This window comes from Lacerta agilis, chromosome 2, assembly GCF_009819535.1.
Source record: "Lacerta agilis isolate rLacAgi1 chromosome 2, rLacAgi1.pri, whole genome shotgun sequence".
In the NCBI taxonomy this organism is placed as follows: domain Eukaryota; kingdom Metazoa; phylum Chordata; class Lepidosauria; order Squamata; family Lacertidae; genus Lacerta; species Lacerta agilis.
In genome coordinates, this window is record NC_046313.1 from 29,465,975 (window position 1) to 29,488,595 (window position 22,621).

Below are 22,621 nucleotides of genomic sequence, written 5' to 3' on the forward strand. Positions count from 1 at the left end.
TTTTCATCATCATTATGCATTTCTTCATTTGGGTAGTGCTTTCAAAATGGGCTTCAGAGTAGCTGGTCTGTGTAATTTATGCTCAGAGAAACTGTCATTAAAATTTACTCAAAGAGAAAGCTCTACCATTTCAATTGTTAAGTGATTGCTTAAAAGGGAAGCTGTTAATCAAATAGAAATATTCACATTCCACTGACAGCCTCGTGGCCTGTGTGTGTCACTTACGGACTCACTGTTGTTCAAGGAAGGGAGTCTTACTCGGCTACGAGTGATCCCCAAAGAAGAAGTGGTGTGTGTTTTGTGTTTGCTCCCAACAACATGCTATCGCAGATTCCGGGGATTTGAATTGGGAACTTCAGAGGCTGAGATTTAATGCATAACCTACGCTAAGGCCTGCGGGGGGTTGTTGTTCATTCGTTCATTCGTGTCTGACTCTTCGTGACCCCATGGACCAGAGCACGCCAGGCACGCCTATCTTTCACTGCCTCCTGCAGTTTGGCCAAACTCATGCTAGTCGCTTCGAGGACACTGTCCAACCATCTCATCCTCTGTTGTCCCCTTCTTCTTGTGCCCTCCATCTTTCCCAACATCAGGGTCTTTTCTAGTGAGTCTTCTCTTCTCATGAGGTGGCCTGCGGGTACTTTGGCCCAAAGGCTATCGTTAGATACAAAAGGGAATGTGGTGGGGTGAGTTCTAGATTGGCAGAAGATTTGGCCAGCTTGACCCACCCATGAAGAACAAGGTTAAGGACTTTTCCAGAACTGTAACTCTTTCTAGGGGAAAGTTTGAATGCTTTGAATTGCTCCTTCAGGGTATGATGAAAGGTGAGGGCACTGCCTCTGGGTGACTGTTTGTGGATTGACTTGCTCCTAGATGAGAGACTGGAGCTACCCAGGGAAGAGGGGATGTGAACTAAGCTGGCTACTACGTGAGAGGTGGAATGCTGCAGAATAAGAGAATCAGAGTTGAAAGGGACCCTGAGGATAAACTAGTCCAATTCCCTGCAATGCAAGAATATGCAGCTGTCCCATACAGGGTCCGAACCTGCAACCCTGGCACCATCAGCAGCATGTTCTAAACAGCTGAGCTTTTTTAAGAGTATGAATTCAACTCATAAATGTATAGTATACCCAATGTGGTAGGTGGGCACTTGGTTATTTTGCTATATTATACTGATTTTGACTGTTTGCTTGTATTTATTGTGCTCTTATTGTATTTTTCTTTTGTACTAATATTCTGTCCACCACTTTGGAAGCCTCTGTGCTGGGGAGGAGGGGAGTGTGAAACCTTGGAATTTGCAGGCCTGGTATCATAAAAGATATATGGTTCTCTGCTTGGTCAACAGAGCAACGACCTTGGCAATAACAGAGCGGGGGGGGGGGTTGATAAGGGAATGTGTGGCCCTCCAGATGTTGCTGGGCTGCAACTCCCATATTGACCAGTGGCCATGCTGGCTGGCGCTGATGGGTTTTCAAGTCCAACAACATCTAGAGAGAAATAAGTTCTCCACCTATCATAGAAGAAGCCATGGGTTGCCAAAGCAGTGCCCATGGGTGCACCTGCACTGGTTTTAAGGGTGAGCGTTTGCTAAACCCAAGTCTAGTTAAAAGCTGTCGCCCCTTTGATAGAGGGGTGGCTATCTAAAATGGGGAAATGCCTCCATCAATTAAGTTAGTGTATTTCTTCAGTTTGTACAAAATTGAGTTACAGCAATAAACTGCTGGATGGAATGGACAACATTTATGCTCCTTTATTATAATCACAGAAAATTTAACTTATTTATGGATTGCGATTTGTGAACTTCTATTTCTCAATTAATGAGAAAGCAAACTTCCCTTAGAATATATGTTCTTACTCTGTGGCATTGTAATATTATGCCCTTGTCTGCCTTTTCATTAGTGATTACAGTTATACCTCAGGTTACGTCCACTTCAGGTTGCGTGCCGAACCCGGAAGTACTGGAACGGATTACTTCTGGGTTTCGGCACTCACACAAAAACACTAAATCGCGCTTTGCGAATGCTGCGGGTTGCGAATGTGCCTCCCACACGGATCACACTCGCAACCCGAGTGTCCACTGTACTTTATGAACAACAACAAAAAGCAATTAAAAAGAGAGAATGCTTTGAAAATATGCAAGTGCTGTTATGAAAGGTCCAGAGAACCACAAGAGTCTCGTCTAAGGCTGTTGGTGAGTTAGCCACCTCTCCTGTTCTATGTCTCCTATTCCCTTCTTGCTGTGCCTAACAACAACTTAATGTTGCAAAAGCTATTTTGCAGAATGTAAGTGACTTCAGACAATCCTACTTTGGAACTTCAGCTTCTGCATTCAGAGTAATTGCATCCAGTATTCACATACATATTAAGGGATGCACATTTGGGGCTTGAAATACAAAAAAAATTAGAAAGATTATGCCAGCCACCTAACACTCTGTTAAAAAAATGAATAAAACAAGCAACAAAACCAAAAAAGGTACTTATCCCAATTACCTGGGCAAAGAAGTATAGGATTGCTAGAGGTATTATAACCACAGCAAAGAGTGGGGTGCTTGCTATGATCACAATCATCGTTGACACAGAAACAAAGAAGGTTCCTAGGAACATCAAGATAGTTGGTGGTATCACTTCATCGATCACGTAGATGTCTTTCGAGAAGCGGTTGATGATCCGGCCAATTGGAGTTGTGTCATAGAAAGACTGTGGGGTGTGGAGTTTGTTCTCCAGCAATCCGGAGTGGAGAGTACGAGCCGCTCTGATGCCACCCATTGCCAGAGTAAAAGAGGAGATCAGCACAAAAACCCCTGTTTGCAAAAGGGAGAAATAAACAGAAGACTTGAGTGTACCAATTGCATGTGGCCCTGTTCTCATCCTAACTTTGCAACTCCTCTTAGCAGGCTATACGAATCGACAGCATCACCTTGTGCATCAAGCGACGGAGGGCAGGAGGTTGCATATAGAGAGATTAGACTGTGATTTTTAAATTCTGCAAATATTTTCCGGTTGGTTTGATTGTAATTTTTATATGATATTACTTTTGATCATTTTTTTGATAAAGGGCAGGATATACATTTTACAACTAAATAAATAAACCAACTTTTATTGCATAAGGAGCAATGTAGACATCCCTATTTATGATAAAGGAATATTTGTTCCTAGGGTAGAATTCGACTTTGTGTTGTTGCAAACATTTAAGCTTGCCAGACAGAATGATACAATTAAACTTCTGGCTCTCCACTGTTTTCCCTCTGTCCCTTTCATTCCATTCACCTGATCATGCCATCAGACCTTTACCCTAGACCACTGTTTAAGAACCACCAGTGAATTCCATACCACACACCATTTCCTCTAGCTCCGCTAGCAAGGTCGATTTAAATCTATAGGAGCAGTAGCAAATAACGCACTTAACCTTGCAAGAGACCCAGGGCAGCATAGACTCCGACTCGCATGCCCACGTTGCGCTGAGTGCCATTTATTACCGGTTCATTGGTCCAGTCACTGAGCCACACGTTGGCCCCGACTGCAGAAGCATTTTGACAGCAGTACAGGAAACATATAAATAAAGAAACAAGGGGGCCAACAGCCTTCATGTATTGCCAGAAAACAGTCAGTTTGACCTGCAGTTTGAGACAAAATAGAGTTCGTTTAGTTTTTGAAACAACCAATGCCTTTAATTTCACAGAAAAACTAGCCACTTGCCAGAGTCAGAATTTGTGCAAACAGTGAACTAGGAATCACCAACATGAAATCCTAGGGCGCCATATTATGCAGGCATTCCTGAAGGCAGAAGATGTGGCTACAACAGAAGGATGTCCAGAGTAGAGGTGTCATATGGAAAACATAGAACTGTTATAGAAATAGAGGCAATATATAGCCAGGGAGGATTCATACTTGATGAATCTAAATAAAGAAGAGTCCCATGTAAGGGGGGGGGGAATATATCTGTGCTGTGTGTCAAAGAGCCATGAGAAAGTGTTAAGTGGTGTTTCAATATATCATTAGGAAATCCCTTTCAGTCAACTGCAGCCGACCTTCAAAGGACCACATCTGACTGATGGGCAAGGCTACTCGCCATGGGTCAGAAGCTCCCCACTGCCACAAATTATGCGGTCGAGTTTCCTGCATTTGTCTGCTCCTATGCTAGGTACTTTTTAATAAACCAGGAAGCATCTTTGAAGAAGTAAAGTGTCCTTATTGTTTAAGCAAACCTTTCTTACCGTGCCAGTTTCAGCAGTTTCTGCCTCAATGAGTTTGTTGGCACTTTTCTTGGGTTGAGTTGTCTCAGGTGGCTTTTTATCACACACTCTTCTTTTCATTGACATTTTACCAGGGCATTCCCCATCTGAAGATATTACACTGAGCTCTCTATGTTTTATATATTAAAGGGGGGGTCAGGTGGGGGAGAAAAATAAGAATTATGGTAATTATGCAACTGAATGAAAGAACAGGCAAGTTCGCTCAATTTCCGTAGTAACGCCTTTAAAGAGAGGTTCAGGGTTTACCTTAGGAATTGCTTACGGACTTCGTTTGTCACTGGTTCATTATCTGCCAGATCTATGTGGTTGCTGAGTGTGTCTTCAGCAAGCAGGACCTCCTCATCTTCCACTAATGCAATGGGATAGGAAATCTTTAGCTTATTTTGGCTTTTTGCTGAGCCAATCTTTTAGAAAGGTTTTGCTGAGTGTACAGCTTCCCAAGCCACAAAGAAGACTGAAAACCAAGAAGGAAGCTCAACTCTTTAGGGAAAATAAAGGGGGCTTCAGTGTGTTTGGGTTTCTAGGCAATATCTGAATAATCAGGCCTGGGATGCCAGCTTTGACACAAGGAGTGGGGCTAATAGGGTCCCATGATACAGCATTGTGAACCTTGTGAATTATAACTAGTATACATACAAGCTTTTCTGGAAAGAAATAGGATTAACTGATGATACCATGGCATTATAATTATACAAGTGTAATGAGGAGGTGGGGGAAGAAGGTAAAGAAAAGCCTCATCTCAAGGAAAAACCAACCTAACAACCTACAGCTAGCTACTTCCAATCCTAATTCTTAATTGCAGCCTTTTCCCCTAGTAGTAAACAGAGTGATGGCACTGACTAGACCAGGTTGCAAGGATCCCCTGGTCCACTCAGTTTCAATTCTCTACAAAAATGGGGGGAACCCCAAATGTTCTTGAATAGTATGCATCTTTGTCCCCCTCCCCCCAAAGTTTTTTTTTAAGGGCTACATTTATACACATATGGGAAAGTGCTCATCATTTTGTATGCTTTTTATTTAAAAAAAGATTTAAACTCAGTTCCAAACTGCTCCTAGCATTTCAATCTGCCATGATGTTAACTAACAGTCCGAAGATAAATTTGAGGCAGGGAGGTGGGAATCCTTACTTGTAGGCTCATCTTCTTCTATGTCTTCATCAGGTGCAAAATTGCGGAGGAACTCTGCGAAAGACTGGTTTTGTTGCAAAAGCTCTTGGTAGGACCCCATTTCAGAGACTTTGCCATCTATAAGTACAACAATGTGGTCCACCTGTGGCAAAAAATTGATGCTGTGGGTCACCAGAATTCGAGTCTAAAAAGGGAAACAAGACAATGGTCAGGCGATACTCACTCTGCTTTTGTTTTAGCAAGGTAAGAATTTAAAACAGGCTGTTTGCCAAGAAGGTGCAATTTGCAATTACTGCAAGCAGTCGTGTAAGAACGAAACCATGTAGAAGTCATCTAAGCCTGAACAAAATTGCATTGCTTTTCTAGCTGCACATTAGTGCAAATCTGCTGCTATAAAGCAACATATGACAGAGAATGGGGAAGTGGGCTTTTTGGGTGGCAAAGGAGGTCAACTTCCACACTAAACACATACTGAGATCATGGTTTACATAGTTTCAATCATTTCTACTTTTAATAATTTTAGGGGGACTAGAAACTCTCTCTGTCTATTCCCTCCCCTTACCCAAAGAAAAGCAAAGTTTCACACAATTCTACATGTGCCACCATGTTCTTGTACTATGCTGAAGTGACTGCAGACATGGGGAATTTTAGATGCTTGTTAGCTCACTTTTCCTTTAAGCATTCCTTCTGGTCCAATAACTTTGTCAAATATGTGTTTGGCCACATGGGAATCCACAGCTGAAAGGGGGTCGTCTAGCAAATAAACATCAGCCTCGCTGAAAACAGCACGGGCAAGGCTCACTCGTTGCCGCTGGCCACCTGAGAGATTGATGCCCTGTGTGATTGGGGAAAGAGAAAAAGCACACCATAGCTTTTAAATTCAACACTGCTATCAGCTTCAGAAGGAGCAGGGTGAAAAAAACAACTGTACAATATCTGTATGGTCAATAGCTCAAACATTCTATTACAATGTCCATGGGCTGTTTGTTATAAATCAACGGCTTTTGACCTAAAGTAAAAATATTAGAGACAGACCCTGTGAAGAAATGGTGGAGAACTTTAAATGTAAAAATGTTGCTTGTGACAGTTTTCTTGCAGTTACCGCATTTTCCTGCGTATAAGACGACTGGGCGTATAAGACGACCCCCAACTTTCCCAGTTAAAATATAGAGTTTGGGATACTCTTCCAACGCACACCAAATAAAAATTAAAAAAACATCAGATTTGATTTCAATATGGTAATTTTAATTCAAATGCTTATGACATGCAGGTACTGCCTCTGAGAAGCTGCTTCAAGGAGCCGCCTTTTAGCTTTTAGCTTCCAGGACAGAAAAGTAGTGGGGGCACTAGGACCCAGTCAAGTACTGTTTTTTATATGATTCAGTGGAAATCAAAAAGGTCAGAATAAGATAGGTCCTTTGGTGGACATTCCATTCAGATCTACAGTATTGGCCCGAATATAAGCCGCACCCGCTAATAAGCCGCACCTTTAAAATTCAAGGGGAAAAGAGGAAAAAAAGACAATACCCGAAAAGTTACAATCGCTAAAATCGCAAATCGCTATTCAATTGCTACAATTCTGCAGGCACTCACACCCGTAAATGGCAAATGTAGAAGAAAATCCTACGGGTACTAGAGAGGACCTGCAAGTGGATTAAACATTCTCAATCTCGCAAATAAACAATAAAACATTTTTTTGTTCTCTTTTACCGTATGTCTATTTCAGCAGCGATATCGTAAAAGCCAATTTTTGTAAGGTCGCAGCTTAGATTCAGGCCAATACGGTATTAGTTCATACAGTGGTACCTCTGGATGCGAACGGGATCCGTTCCAGAGCCCCGTTCGCATCATAAGCAGTCCGCATCCTGAGCACCGCGTCTGCGCATATGCGCAACATGATTCGGCGCTTCTGCGCATGATGTAATTTGACGCATCTGTGCATGCGTGAACCGCTAAACCCGGAAGTAACGCGTTCCGGTACTTCCAGGTTCAGCGTGTTCGTAACCTGTGACAAATGCAACACGCAGCATTCGTAACACAAGGTACGACTGTAATTATAGGCCAATGGTGTTCTGAAACTCCAGTGAACCTGGTGATGCATTGCAGGGTTCTGACTGGAGAGGGCAGGCTTAGCACTGAGGTATGTCAAGCCAGTCAGCTTGACGGCATCCGGAAGGTTGTGAAGACACATAGTGTGGAATGACCTGTGTCCTTTACCTCCTTGGGCAACCATCACCACCTACATTTGCGGTAAAAGACCTTACCTTCTCGCCTATCTCAGTCTGATCTCCCCCTGGAAGCATCTCGAGATCTTGCTTCAAGGCACATGCCTCTAAGACAGTTTGGTACTTCTTCTCATTATGAAGATGGCCAAACAAGATGTTGTCTCTCAAGGTGGCATTCTGGATCCAGGCTACCTGGGGAACGTAAGCAACTGAACCCTAAAAGGAGGTTATCAAAAACATACATAAAGCAGATCAGTTTGCAAGCCACTAATATTTTCCAAATGCTCAAAATTGATACAATGCTGTACTGTGAACCAACCTTCACGGCCACGTTCCCATGGAGCTTTTCCATGTCACCAAGAAGAGCAGACACCAGGGATGACTTCCCACAGCCAACATGCCCAACAACAGCCACCAAAGAACCACTAGGGACCAACCAATTTATGCTGTAGGGAATAAAAGGTAAAGCTGAGAATGGACTAATTTGCTGACCAAAAAAAATGGAACTAGTTAATGTAAAGATAATAAAGCAAAGCAGAATCCAATGGCATCTTAAAAATATTGTGACATAAGCTTTTGTAGGTCATAACTGATGTTATCAGATCTTTCGAGCTGTTTTTATTGCAATAGACTTAAGATAGTTACTCTCTGGAATTTTCATCATAAAGTACAAAACATGTCTGTCTTTCTTTACGTGCTGTGTTTAAGCACAAGGTATGTACTCTCCTTGGCAGGAATTCAACACAGCATTCCACCAGAGATTCTGTTTAATCAGCTTTTGCCAGATTTGGTCATGTGGTCAGGGAAAGAATAAAGAATGTTGACTGGAGAGTTAATGCCTGCCGAAGAGGGAAGCCTGAAAGATGTCATGACAACACACAGGAGGACTCTTATAGCCAACTTAAAAAAATAAAGAGACACAATTAGATTCAATTTGTAGTGAGTTGCAAAGAGCTCCCTACCATTTCCCTGCTGACCTTTTTCAACTTTGAGTCATTTGTCCATTTTTGTATGTGTTGAGCTGAATGAGATTTTACTTTTGTAGTGGTGCACGAAGACAGAGCCATGATTTACTTCCTTACTTACTTACTTCCTTACACATGTTCCTGTTGCAAATCACCACATTTCGTAAGTTTTCTGTGTGCACACTAGATTTGATGAGTCATGACTTGGACAAATACTAAAGCTTTTCACAAGACAATTTCAAGGCACCAAGAAGTGCTGAAAAAGTCTACTCATGCTGACTTGGCATCTGAAAGGCAGTTATGCGTCTCTCCTCCACCCGTAGGTTCCCAGATGGCGTAAGCATATAGGCTGCCCGCAATTTGTGCCTAGATCAAGATAGTAACTGTCTTGGCAGCTGCATGTAATGCTGGCAGAGCTACTGCCAGTTACATTTGGCAGAGTATTTTTTTAATGCAGCAGGTTGCTTCACAAGTAACCAGAGAACTCTCCAAATTGGTGGGATTTAAAATACTGTATATCTTAAGTGCTTTCCCCAGGTTTAGGGTTGCCATACGTCATGATTTCCCCAAACATTACCAGGATTTCAATGGCAGAAGTGATGTCCAGGGGGAATTTCGAAAAAGCGGTGGTTTGTCCTGGATCTTCGGCAACACAACTGAAAAATCGCTCAACAATTTGTTTGTGTTTGGATTTTCGCTTCTTGAACTATGGCAACCCTACCAAGTTTGTTTTTCCTTTGCCAGGTCTGCATATATTCTGAACATTAGTGTTATTAGTGTTATTACTAGACAGGAGCAAGGAATATTGGGCGACCATATTTGCATTTTGAAAATGCAAAATTTCAGTGTATAAAGAAAAAAGAAAAAAGAAAAAAAGTAGAAACAAGCATGGACACAATCCAGTCAAAGCTGTGCACTTTTATGTCCCATTAATTCTAGGTAACTAGGTGTTTAATTATACCTTTGAATACTGAATACTGAAGTGTGCTCTTGCCCCATATCTGGCAAATTTATGGAACTGTTACTCTTGGTATTGTCATAGATATTGCAAGCTACCTTGAAGTCGCCGCCTAGGAACAGAAAGGCAGACTACAGATCCTATAATAATAGTATTGATAATGTTCATAATTTCAGAAACAAGTTTGAACAGATGCAATGAGTCAATGGACAAGGTTTCTACTGGTCTTTGAGAATGACTTTTGTTACTTGCATGATTCTATGCACCTCTCGACTTTCAATGATAGTCCCACTCAGACTAGACCCATTGAAGTTAATGGACATGACTAACCTTGGTTCATTAATTTCACTGGGTCTATTCTGATCAGAACGTAGCAGAACACAACTCCATGTCTCTTTATCCTACACTATTCTAGCCCTAGCCTGATGGACCCATTACCATTCTTAAGCAAAGTGGCTCCCTGAGTGGCTTGTAAAGATCAGTACTAAGGCAATCCCTGCGCTCAGGGTTACAGTATAATAGAAATGACACACAGGGATGGGGAGGCGTGAGGGGGGAAAGCAAGCTTAGGCACCAGTTGTTGAAGGTACCGTTCTTACAACAACCAGGTACGAAGGAAACATTTCTGATAGCCTAATGCAAAAAGGAGTTTGGATTTGATATCCCGCTTTATCACTACCTGAAGGAGTCTCAAAGCGGTTAACATTCTCCTTTCCCTTCCTCCCCCACAACAAACACTTTGTGAGGTGAGTGGGGCTGAGAGACTTCAAAGAAGTGTGACTAGCCCAAGGTCACCCAGCAGCTGCATGTGGAGGAGCAGAGATGCAAACCCCATTCACCAGATTACGAGTCTACCGCTCTTAACCACTATACCATGCTGGCTGCTGCTAGGTGACAGATGGGGAGAACGCAAAGGCTGCTGGTCTCTATAGAGAGCCAGTGGAATAATAGCCTGATGGAGTAGCCTTGGCAGCCTCTTGACCTTGGCATGCTGATCTACCAACCTCCCCTGGCACCAGCTCTAAGCCACACAGTGATTTTTACCCTTAAGCTGGCAGTTCAGTTCACACGCATGGTGTGCATGATATCACATGTTGGGAGAAGGCCTGACAGGGCCTGCCACAGCTGCAGCTAGGCTCAATGGGGCCTAGTTGCAGCTGTGTGAGGACTTTGCAGAGCCCACCACAGCTGCAGGAGGGCCCAATGGGGCCTGCCCAGTTGCAGAATATTGAGGGGGCCAGCCCCCTCATGGAAAATTGGGGGGCCTTGGCTCCCACGACTCCTCATAGATTGTGTGCCTGCTTATGGAACTGAGTCTACTTGACCACCATTTTTTCTAGGTGTATAGAATAATTTTAGGATACTGATAAATAAGCAAAAGCATCCTCATTCAGGGAGAGGATGAAAACTGAGCATGCCTTTTAGCCTGGGATTATCCAGAATAACATTTATGCGTTTTGTTTCGATACAATGGGGAGCAGTGCAAAATTAAAGGCTAAATGTTCCAGACATGGCACACATTTTAAAACACTGGTTTTAACTTCTGTAACTATGAGGGTTAGAAACCTTAACACGTTTAAGTACAAAAAAAATGAAAAGTGGCGCACCTAATTTTAAAGAATAGACATGCCACTAGTGGCTCTGTGTGAGAGAAAATGAGAGGAAGTGCAATTTAGAAAACTGGCTCAAGGCTTGCTTTTAGTTCAGTGTACATTCAAGGAGCAAATGAACAGAATGGAAGGCAGCAGAAACTCAGCAAAACTTTCTGCCAATTTTGAGTAGGGGTAAGTTGCCATTTACTCAAGCCACTGGGTAGCACGTTTTGGCTATCTAAATGAACAGGAGGCATGACTTGTCAATAACTCCTAATATTTCCTAACATCCCTTGGCTCCAAGTTATAAGCGGTAAGGAAATTCCAATATGTACCAGTGAGTAAAGTTTGCTTACTCTTTCAGAGCTGGCTCAAGATCCTTTGCCCAGCTGAATGTTCCATCTCTTACTGTAACAGCATACCCTGTATTTAAGAAAAGAAGACATAATCTAATGCTGCAGTCCTATGCCTAATTCAATTCAGTGGGACTTACTTCTGAGCACATGCATCGGATTTCACAGTGGATGGGGGGAGTGGGCAGGCAGAAATCTCAAACTGGGCCTCTTTAATGAGAAGGATGTGGCGGGGCAAAGGACTGGTGAGATGCATTTGTTGATGAGCTATGAGGAACACAGAAGTTTTCTTCTTTTTTGTTGCTCAAGCAGCACTCTGTCACATGCACAACCACAAGTCATGCAGTTGAGGTCAGTGCCAGATCAACATTTCAAACTTCTTTTTTTAAAAAAACACTGCCGCCGCCACTTTGGAGAGCTGGTAGATGTGTAACGCTACGGACTGATGGGACTCTGCAGAAACATCCATAATCCTCTATGCAGCTGTTGTGTTTATGGAATAAGAAGGGAAACTTTTAAAATAAGAGACATCCAGCAACCACAGCTTAAATATTTATCCAGTAGCAATTACTGAAATGCACACTTGTTTATCTCCCCTAGCCAGGCCTGGCCATTCTCTAGAGATTATACCCAAGTGCTTTGTGCAGTCTAATTCTTAGCAGCTCAAGGACGGCTCAATACTTCCTCCCCCCCCCTTTTCCTGCAAATGGAGAGGCTTTCTCAAATGGAGAGGCCAACAGAGGGCCACGTGGGAGGGTGCTTCACAGGAGCAGGCATAAGTCCGAGAAGCTCCGACTTGCTGCTTTGATGTTAGAAACACACACACAGGCTTTAATTGTGGGGCTGCATTAACCAAATATGAGACGCCTACCATTTCTTCCTCCTCCACTATCCAGCTCCACCATACAAATGAAATGACTCTAGTCAGTGTATTAATACCTGGAGTAATTAACTTGGTTTCAACACAGCCTGGATCAAGTTCATCATGTGACAAGAAGTGCTGAATCCTCTTCAGTGAAACGCTCGTCTTGCAGAACAAACAAACGAAAAGGAAAAATTAAAAAAAAAATCAATTTTCGTTATTGCGGTCCTAAGGGAAGAACTGTGCATTAATTCAGGAGGTTATTTATCTGCCGCTCAAATTGTTTTGCTGGTGCAAATGGTACAAACGGGCAGTTGATTTGCATCAGCCCTATGTACAGTGGGCTACTATAGTCCGGTTTGAGGGTGGCCCCTACATGACTGGGGTGGGGCACTGGATTTAAACCAACAGGTTGGTCATGATCACGCCTGGCTTGGCCCAGACACCCACTCCTTAAGTTATGTTTACATTTGGTATAGCCTTTGCTTTTTGTTTAAATAAAGGACTGGCAGCATTCTTACCTGTGCGATGTTGCTAATGACCTGGGGGAGCATATTGAGTGGGAACCTGAGGAGATTAAAGAGGGCGAGAGACACAAAGGCTTTTTCTGCATCAAGGATGTGGCTTTCATCTACGGTGACATAAACAGCAAAAGTGGTCAAGGCAACCTGGAAGCCAGAAAAATAAATTGAATAAACAACACCTGTCGGCTTGGTGTTTTTTTTTTTTTTTAAGGGAATCAAACGTAGTCTTCCTGGAAATATAAGGTCTGAAAGGAACAAACTGTACGGGATGAAGGAACAATTGGTTGGATTATTTGATATGCTAATATGCTATGGAACAAGAAAGCAAGGCACCACTCCACAAAAATGCAAATATAATACAAAGGAGTACAAGGAATTCAGCCTCCAAAAGGTGTTTCATAATAGCACCAGCAACTCAGTATTCTATAACAACAATGAATTGGTCCCCCTGACCACTGTGGATCTGATATGGAGAGCATGGGGGCAGAAGATTTCCCTGTTCTCCTTTCTCCTAGTAAAAACTAAGAAGTTGGAAAATTAATCTTGCAGAGCATTCTGCTCCAAAGAGAACTACATGAAATAGCTACCCTTTCTCACAGACCTTCTAGTGTACCTCGACTCCACACTGAACAGTGTTACCTTAAAGAATGAGGAAAGCTGGTGAGAACAAGGTGAGGCAGGTTAGTTACTGCTTGTTGTAGAAAGTCCACTGTGTCATAAAGGCCATTCCTAGACACCCCAAACTCAAAATTATTGTTTCAGAATATAGTCTGCTGACTTAAACCAGAATCTCAGCTGCACATTATATCATGTTGAGCACTTTTAACTTGCCCTTTCCTGCCACGTAGGTACAGTAGTAAACTCATTTCACAGATATAGGAAATATTTAGGAGAAGTGATGAACCCCCCCCCCAAAAAAACTATCATCATGCCATTATATGATTCAGTCAAAGAATACTGTGCAAAGTTTTGGTTGTCCTGTCTCAAGGAAGGTATCTATGAGATTGCAGAGGTATAGGGAAAAAACCAATTTAAAATTATGAGATGGGATAGGAACAAAGCTGAGGTCTTAAGCAACCCTGTTCAGAGTTCTAGCCAGCCATGCCCTTTTCTACAATATTCCATTCCAAAACTTTATGGCAATTGCCTTTACGTAAGCAAGTCATTCAGCGATCCAAGCAAATGGTGGAACATATCATACAAAATATAATTATCCTAATAACACAATCCATTTCAATATCCAGTATAATTTACAATAAAGATAAAAATTACAATAACACCCCCCCCCCCGGACTCCCATTACAGAAATGGATCCTATCCATTTATTATTTAATTTAACACTCTGGCAAGAAGAGTTGGCAGATTCCTACTATATGACATTCTTCATCCACCATTGTTCTTAATCATGTAGGCATTCAGCACATTCCCTTTTAATAGACAAAACTTCAAACTAGCTAGATCAAATTAAATCATTGCGAGTTCCTTTGCACTCTTGTTTAATCAATCTAATTGTGGCATCTTGTGCTTTCCTGAACCTTGTAAGACTTGTGATGTACAAAAACGCTGCCTTATTATTGTTTGACTACATATTGCGGTAGAAGGTTAAAGCACAAAAAGATGGGGTGGATTTATTCTCCTCTTGATTCAGTCTCTGACCTTTTCTCTCTGTTTTCAGCTGAGCATTCTTTTTGTTGGTGTCAAAACTACACTTACAGGACATCTTTAAACTTAGGAAATGATAACACGCTTTAGATAAAGAATTTGGAGGAAGGCTATCTGATTAGCTACTAAAGATAGTATTGTTAATTTTTTCTGCTTATGATGTAAATGGGTGAAGATGATTATCTTTGGGAGTGAACAGAATTTAAAGCACTTCATGGTTAGGTTAAAAGGATGGGGGCTTGAGTGTCAAAGAAAGGGAACTCAGTAATGATATAAAAGTCAAGCATTTTGGCTTGGGAACCTAATTGATTTTGGCGGAGATGCTTGGAAATAAATATTATTCCCAGATAATAGCTGGAAATCTTGATAAAATTAATTGCCGACTGTTATAGAATGCTGAACTTAGTTCCTTTTTATTATTATTAACTATGACCTTTTCTCATCTTTTGTTATTCAAAAAAAACCATATCTTGTCAGTGTAAATTCTGTCAGAACACACAATGAAGCTCAAAGAAGTATATTTCCTTCATAAGAGATCTTATATTGTCTAGTTAGTTGATCATCCAGTCCTATCTAAATCTTAGGAGGGTGGAAATGTGACATATTTGATTTGTTAGCAAAAATACTAATACGTTCTGTATCACCCAGTCCATTCCATCTATCCTAACAAGAGTGAATTAAGGGTCATTCTTTGAAACTGACTGGCAACAGCTACAAGATAAGGCAGGGAAATGTGTTTCTTCATACACATACTCAAGTTATGGAATTCACTGCCACAAAATACTGGGGATGGTTACTAGCTAAAATGACTTTTTAAAGCAGGGGTGGATAACTGTGGCCAGGTTTTACAGTATTTACTTTCTCTTTACTCTTAACTTCCACCACTCAGTATGGGTGATTAACAGGAATGACGGGAGTTGTATTCCAGCAACACCTTCAGGGCTATAGGTTCCCCATCCCTGTTTTAAAGGATTATACACATCTATAGAACATAATGGCTGCTGGCCATTACAGCAAAAATGCAGCTTTCATGTTCACAGAAGATAGCATACTTCTGATACTGGGGACAATGAACAGGTACAGGATCGTTTTTTCCATCATGAGCTTCCCAGGAATAACTGACTAGTCCTTGTTGAAGACAGAGTGCCAGACTAGATGGAACTTTGACCACCAATACTAAAAAATTTTAAGTAGTTTAAAAGTAGTTTCAGAATTTGGCAATGTGAAGGATAGCCTATTACAGGCTTAATATTTTTTATTTAGCAAGTAAGTAGACAGCCCAGGAAAGTCCAGATCAAGCCAATCTTCTCTCTTTATTATGCTTTCCAGGAAGAGAATTATAATTACATTACTATGAGTAGCAGTAAAAATTGCCATGCTTAGAGTAAGGATGGAAAACCTGTGCCCCCCACCCCGCTCCAGATGTTGGGACTGTAACATCCAGCACCCTCAACTGGCTGGGGTTGATGGGAATAGATGTCCATCAAAGTCTGGGTGGCCACAGGTTCCCCGTCTTTGACTTACGGAGAACTCATGCTCAGTCATCTTTCCTATCTGTGTCTTTTTACAAAGCTTAGGCCCCTCTCCCGGCAGCCATATCCTAAGAAGAAGTCAAGCCATGCCCATTTCTTTCATTGCATGAACAATAACAATAACTCAGCAACTGGACTTTGCACAGACTTTTCATATTTTCCCAGGTTAAGTTACAAGGACGGTTCTGCCAACTTGCAGACAGTTCCTCTCACAGAAGATAAGGTATACAAACAAAGCTTACCAGAAACGGTGCACTGATCCATGCAAATGTTGATAAAGAATTTAGGTAGGCTGATTTCTTCAAAACCTGCAGTTCATTCTTCCTTATCTCCAGAACTTTTTCTGCAAAGGATGGTTCCCAAGCATAGAGCTTGAGAACCTTTATGCCATTTAGAATTTCATTCATTAGCTTGATGCGGGAGTCTTTGTAGCGCATCTGTTTCACCTAAACAATGTTAAAGATCACCATTAACCAATAGCCATTTGTGTAACAACTTGCACCGTGCTTCCCATGTCCAGGTCTCCAAGAAATAACAAAACAATACTTTTGTAAATTTAGATACTATTAAAATACCACTCCCACTTTTCTGTACGGATGGTGTGCTTCTACACAATTGTAAATAAGTAGGTATGTTCATTGCAAGATGAATAAAAATTTATTATGGGTTGGGCATGTGAACGATAAAGAAAACCCCACTCAATGTATCTGGTCAAGGATGTTGATTCAGTTTAGAGATTAAATGTGGGACTAACATGCTTATATCCAAATTGTTTTCTACTAGTAGCCTCATACTATGTGTCGCCTGGGAATTCTAAGAAACAAAAAAACAGCACAGCTTTGACCTCACTTCAAAATGGCGTACAGCTCTATCCAAACGTAGATAAAATCCTGCTCCTTGATATCAGGAACCATAATCCCTTTTTCATTGTCCAGGACTGCCATATTGCACTGGTACTCATTACACTTTTATTAAGATAGGAGTAATGGCTTCTAGTTTTGTTTTGTTTTGTTTTACCCCATAAAACTCCCATTAGATACATATACATAAAGTCCATTTCATTTTTATTTTTTAATCATTAATGTTTCTCTACCCTGATTCCATTTAAAAGGATCTGAGGCAGGACGTTCTAAGAAAAACTTGTGCAAGAGAAGCTAGAGAACTGCAAATTATTCCTTATGAGCTGTAACTCATGCTTGTTTGGGTTTAGTTGGAGAAAGAGAAACATTTGTGAATAAGATCTTCTTTGGGACTCTTCCTTAGCACTGGCCTATGGCTACTTGATATGGAATAATTATAGGATAGGGGAAGGGCTGCAGCTCTGTCGCACAGCATCTGCTTTGCATGCCTAAGGTCCCAGGTTTGATCCCCAGCATCTGCAGGTAGGGCTGGGAGAGATTCCCTGTCTGAAACCCTAGGCACAATCCCAGTTGGCACAGACAATACTGAGCAAGATGTACCAATGGTCTGACTCAGTGTAAGGCAACTTTCTCTGTTCCCAATTTTCAAATATGTTCAAGATGTAATATGTGAGGCTTAGCCCTCAGTCACTAGGACATAGGTTGCATTTTAATCTTTATGTACTTAGAACAAAGCTGAAATCAGCCTGATACTCTCTTATGTGGTTCTTTTGCAGGCAGACTCATCGTCATAAAGGAGGCAGAAAGAAAACCCATTAATCACTCACTGAGGCTTTTTTTCTGGACTCTTTCCATCACATTTCTGTCCTTGCTGGTGTTACAGAAACCACTGTCAAGCAGCCAAGGCAAGGAATGTGGTTCCTATTTACTATTTAGGTGACTTTTTAAGGTCGGTGGAGACACGGCAGTCTGCAGTATCAGGCAATTCACCATTAGGTTGTTGTTGTGTTCCCCCCTCCCAAAAAAGAAAATTGCCCTTCACTGAATTCCTTTCATCATGTGCTCTTGTACGACTGACAAGCCACAAAAGAGCTGCACCATGGAAGTATAAGGAGAGTGAGGAAAACAGAAACAACAGCAGCTGCAGAGCTAAAGTTCACGCTCAGCTTAAGTAAAATGCAGTGCAGAAAATAAGCAGCACCAATACAGGATTACTAAAATGTAAATAAAAACAAGATGTTCTTAAAAAAAAACATCCCCTCACAATTAAAACGAGTTAATTATTAGCAGTCGGTGAAAGAAAGGGAATTTTAGTATCACTCCCATTAGAACTGGCTGTAAAACTCTGAATCCTGCAATCCTACATGTACCTGGGAATAAAGCAGCATTGAAAGATTTCCTTGCAAAGGCATCCATTAATGGTGCTCATGGTAATATCCTGTGTGTGTGTGTGTGTGTGTGTGTGTGTGTGTGAATATATTCCTAACACTTGTCTAATTGCTTTTGGCTTCCTTTGCTCATTGCGTAGGGCATGTTATAATTTCGATAATAATCACAGGGTAGGATGTTAAGCAGTTCACAAAACTATCTAGATGATCTCCGAGATCTGCAGCTCTGTGATTCAAAACTATACTGAGTGGAAGGCACAGTGGACCTCTACTCTATGGGCAATCTCACCAGTCATGCTCCTTCTGAGCAGAGTACAGTGGTACCTCGGGTTACAAACACCTCGGGTAACAAACACTTTGGATATTTGCTACTACCACCAAGATCTGCACCTGCGGCGGCTCCACCCGGGCCCGCGCCCTAGGCTTCAAGGCCCACCGCAGCGGCCCTCCTACTCGTCGCGGCGTAGCCCCCGCGGCACGCATCGCCCGCGACGGCCGGGTATGGGCCCGACGCTCCAGCGCCATCCATTTTCAGGGCTAGTTGATTCGGCAGGTGAGTTGTTACACACTCCTTAGCGGATTCCGACTTCCATGGCCACCGTCCTGCTGTCTAGATCAAACACTTTGGGTTACAGACTCCGATAACCTGGAAGTAGTACCTTGGGTTAAGAACTTTATCTCAGGATGAAAACAGAAATTGTGCGCCGGCGGCGCAGCGGCAGCAGGAGGCCCCGTTAGCTAAACTGGTACCTCAGGTTAAGAATGGTTTCAGGTTAAGAACAGACCTCCAGAACGAATTACTGTATATTCTGGCGTATAAGACTACTTTTTAATCCAGGAAAATCTTCTCAAAAGTCGGGGATCGTCTTATACACTGGGTGGAGAACCTGCGGTCGAGTATATCTCGAACTCTTTATTTTAACTGGAAAAGTTGGGGGTCGTCTTATAAGACCAGTTGTCTTATACGCCGGAAAATACGGTAAGTTTGTAACCAGAGGTACCACTGTATTGGCAGGAAAAATAAAGCACTGTGAAAAATGTTTCTACTACCCACTGCTCTGGGGAAAAAATGGTTTTTGCTGGGAAATCTGCAAGAAGAGGTTTTGCAGAATCTGTTCTAGACAGGAAGCAAATGAGAACAAAGTCCAGGGCACAAGATAATCAGGACCATGTTCAGGAAAAAAAACAGGCAGGAGAAGGGCTTTGAGCAGGCAGCAGCTCAGGTAAAGTTTCACAGTGAGACTTGAAGGCAAGGCAAGTCAGAAATCCCAGGGTAGACAAGCAGGTGCAAAGAAGCCATGCTCTGCACACGGTAGTCAAATTGCTCTAAGATCTAATTGTTGGCTAATCTGCCAGCACCCTCTATCTGCTTCCTTTTGCAGGGAGCCTCAGCTAGACAATCAAAATTAGTTTGGAATGGATGTACTAGAGTTTACTTACCTGGAGTGCTCTGGTTTTAATAGCTATTACAGCATTAAATGGGATGAGTAAGACCATCACAGCAACTCCTGCCATCACAGACGCCCCTAATTCCTTCAAAACGATGCAAAACACATCAGTCACTATTCTATTCTCTTCCAATTAATATTAAAAGAAGCTGGAATTTATTACATTTATACCCTCCTAGAAGCTCAAAGTTCCATACGTGACCCTCCTCTCATTTCACCTGCACATGAGCTGCAAGAGGTCATCTAAGCTAAGAGAAGATGACAGGTCCAGTGTCACACAGGGAGCTATGACTCCCCAGTTCTAGTCCAGCACTCTAACCACTATAGCACAGAAAGGTTCACATGGCTAAAGTTGCCTAAATAGATTTTCAACATGAAGCGCAAGAACCTAGAGAAGCTCTGCAAAATCCCTATGGAACTTCTCTTTTTATCTGCACCAAGCAGTCACATATGCGTACTTGGAAGCTAAGGAAAGAATGGAGGACAGGGGAACAGAAAGGATGGTATTCAACAAAGTTTTACTCAGAACAGACCCATTGAAATTAATGAACACGAATAAGTTAGCTCTGCTAATTTCAGTAGGTCTACTACCTAATTGACTGTGAATCCAAAATCTTTAGGTATAACCAGCACAGGCACTGCTAAAAATGGCTCCTTGGATGCTGTATACTGGCACTCTACATAGAAGCAAGCTGGTAAAAAATGGTGCCATAACCTGCTTCGCTAATGCACCAGCTTATGTCAGGCACATTTATGTTTATCATTAGAAATCTCTTTTATTGAGCGAAGGGGGAACTGAGGACTGCAATGTTCTATAGCAGCTTTGCAAATAAAAACTGAGATAAATAAAAACCACCCCTAAACTCATCTCTAGGATCCTTCTCCCATTATACTCCTGCTATGGCTCTTTAAATCTAAGGATATTGCAGCTCACCTGAGCTCTGCACCCTCAGTTATTCATCTGTTCAGACAGAACATTCTAAAGACAAGGGCTTGGAATTCTGCTGGGAGCAACAGGTTGCCTGCAATATGACTTTCCACGATCCCTTTCCCCCTTCAAGCTGAGTCAGCCTTAAGCTTAATGGCTGCACATTGTGCCAAATCAGAGAGAACAAACGTAAGTGACTCTGTACCTGCCAGAGAAAGTATAAAGCTAGGAATATCTGGAGCGGTGCAGACCACACCATGTTTAGGAAGGTAGTCAGATCCATGAATCTCTGGGCATCCACTGACATCAGGTTGACAATTTCTCCAACAGTGGAAGAGCGCTTTGCTGAGTTGGTGATGACTAAAGACTGGAGAGACAATGAGAGACAATGAGAGAAACTCCCTTATTTAGGCATATTTTCTCATTTTGTAACATTTTGATCCTGTACTTCCACCACCCCAATAATCAGGTTCTCAGCTTAGTGATGCTGATAGATCCTGGTCTGTTACTGGAGGCTTCCATGCCTTGAAATACCTTCCATTTCCTTCAGTAGGTGCTTTATCTGAATACTATTCTGGGAAGATTGCCTGGCCATAGCTATCCATGCCCTAGGAACATCCAGACTGGACTACTGCAATGCATCAGTCCTGGGGCTACCTCTAAACTTCAGTTACCCCAGTTACAGCTTCATGACTCACCAGCTTGGACTGGCCGGTGGGAACATATCTCACTAGCTTTGTGGCAACTTCATTCTGGCTCCCACCAGAAAACCTTCCATATTTTAAAAACTCTTTTATTTCTCAGAACAGAAAGAACATCCTCTCTGCCACCCCCCCCAACAGTACTATATCCCATGCAGTAGAAGCACATATTCAATATAAACCATCCCTCTTATCAAACAAAAACTGTATTTCCAAAGATCCCCATGGGATGCCTGTATCCTTGTTGTGTTTTGGCAGCATACAGGTGAATTAAAGCTTCCTGATTTCTTATTACTTCTTTGTTCCTGCAATTTGTTAGTTACTTTTCCCATGAGCATCAAGTCCCAGAGTTCCATAAACCATGGCCCTTGTATTTAAAGACCTCCCAAACTTCGCTATGGTATGTCTTGCAGCCCTCATGAGGTCTCTTTGGGTAAGATCCTGTGCCTCTCCCTCATAAACAGACAATAAAGCAATTTTTGGGTCTAAGGCAATAATTTGGTTAGCAATCAGCTGTGTCTTCCTAAAGACTTTAGTCCAAAAGGAATAAACAATTGGGAAATATCACCACATGCAAACCTTCCATATTAAGAATTTTGAATTGAAAGAAAGCTCTTCAGGAAATGTATATTAAGGATCAGTTCATGTTACCAGTTCATGTTACCATGTTATAGAAGTTACTTTATGAATGTTCACTTGCAAGTAAGACTTACTATTTCCAATAGGTCTTACTTCCTTGTAAGTGAGGTTGGGTCTGACAGTTTAAGTCCCTCCCTGTGGCAGCTGTTCTGCATAGTGGCTCATCATGTAAGATTTTCCACATGTGAGATTTTTCCACAAAACAAAGCTATGTCAAAGCTTGGTACTCACGGAGGGCGGGGGTGGGGCGCCTTCCATTTTCCATTGTGTTGTTAGCCACTCATTAATAACTAAAGATATAAAATTGTTCCAACCACTACTACACTCATTTGAGTATGCAAATATAAGCAAACTCAAATGCAGTCTTGTTTATATATATCCTGTTTATACAAATGACTTGGGGAACTTGGAAAACAGGAATAATTAAAATAGTTTGGTATGAAGCAGAAGTATTTGTGAGGATTTCACAAGCAGCTGTAGCTGGGGTACCAAGAATGCAAACACATGATGCAGAAATAGAGCTAAATGTGCACAGTATGTAATACACAAAGCATCAAATCCACTTTTGACATGTGTGCAATGGTTAGTGTTACTAGTTGAAGAA

The 22,621-nt window shown here is 41.9% G+C and overlaps 1 protein-coding gene across 1 annotated transcript in view; it reads right to left on the bottom strand.

Moving 5' to 3' along the window:
• The window catches only part of ABCC3 (ATP binding cassette subfamily C member 3), a 67,530-nt gene that overhangs the window by 10,069 nt on the left and 34,840 nt on the right, over window positions 1-22,621 (bottom strand). The window contains exons 10-23 of the mRNA XM_033139193.1: window positions 20,883-21,044; window positions 19,742-19,834; window positions 16,296-16,499; window positions 12,857-13,003; window positions 12,413-12,500; window positions 11,477-11,543; window positions 7,925-8,051; window positions 7,645-7,821; window positions 6,048-6,215; window positions 5,381-5,564; window positions 4,500-4,602; window positions 4,215-4,362; window positions 3,407-3,614; window positions 2,491-2,801 (exon numbers count right to left, since the gene is read on the bottom strand). Of these exons, the coding sequence (XP_032995084.1) occupies window positions 2,491-2,801; window positions 3,407-3,614; window positions 4,215-4,362; window positions 4,500-4,602; window positions 5,381-5,564; window positions 6,048-6,215; window positions 7,645-7,821; window positions 7,925-8,051; window positions 11,477-11,543; window positions 12,413-12,500; window positions 12,857-13,003; window positions 16,296-16,499; window positions 19,742-19,834; window positions 20,883-21,044 (2,187 nt within the window). The remainder of the gene's footprint in view (window positions 1-2,490; window positions 2,802-3,406; window positions 3,615-4,214; window positions 4,363-4,499; window positions 4,603-5,380; window positions 5,565-6,047; window positions 6,216-7,644; window positions 7,822-7,924; window positions 8,052-11,476; window positions 11,544-12,412; window positions 12,501-12,856; window positions 13,004-16,295; window positions 16,500-19,741; window positions 19,835-20,882; window positions 21,045-22,621) is intronic.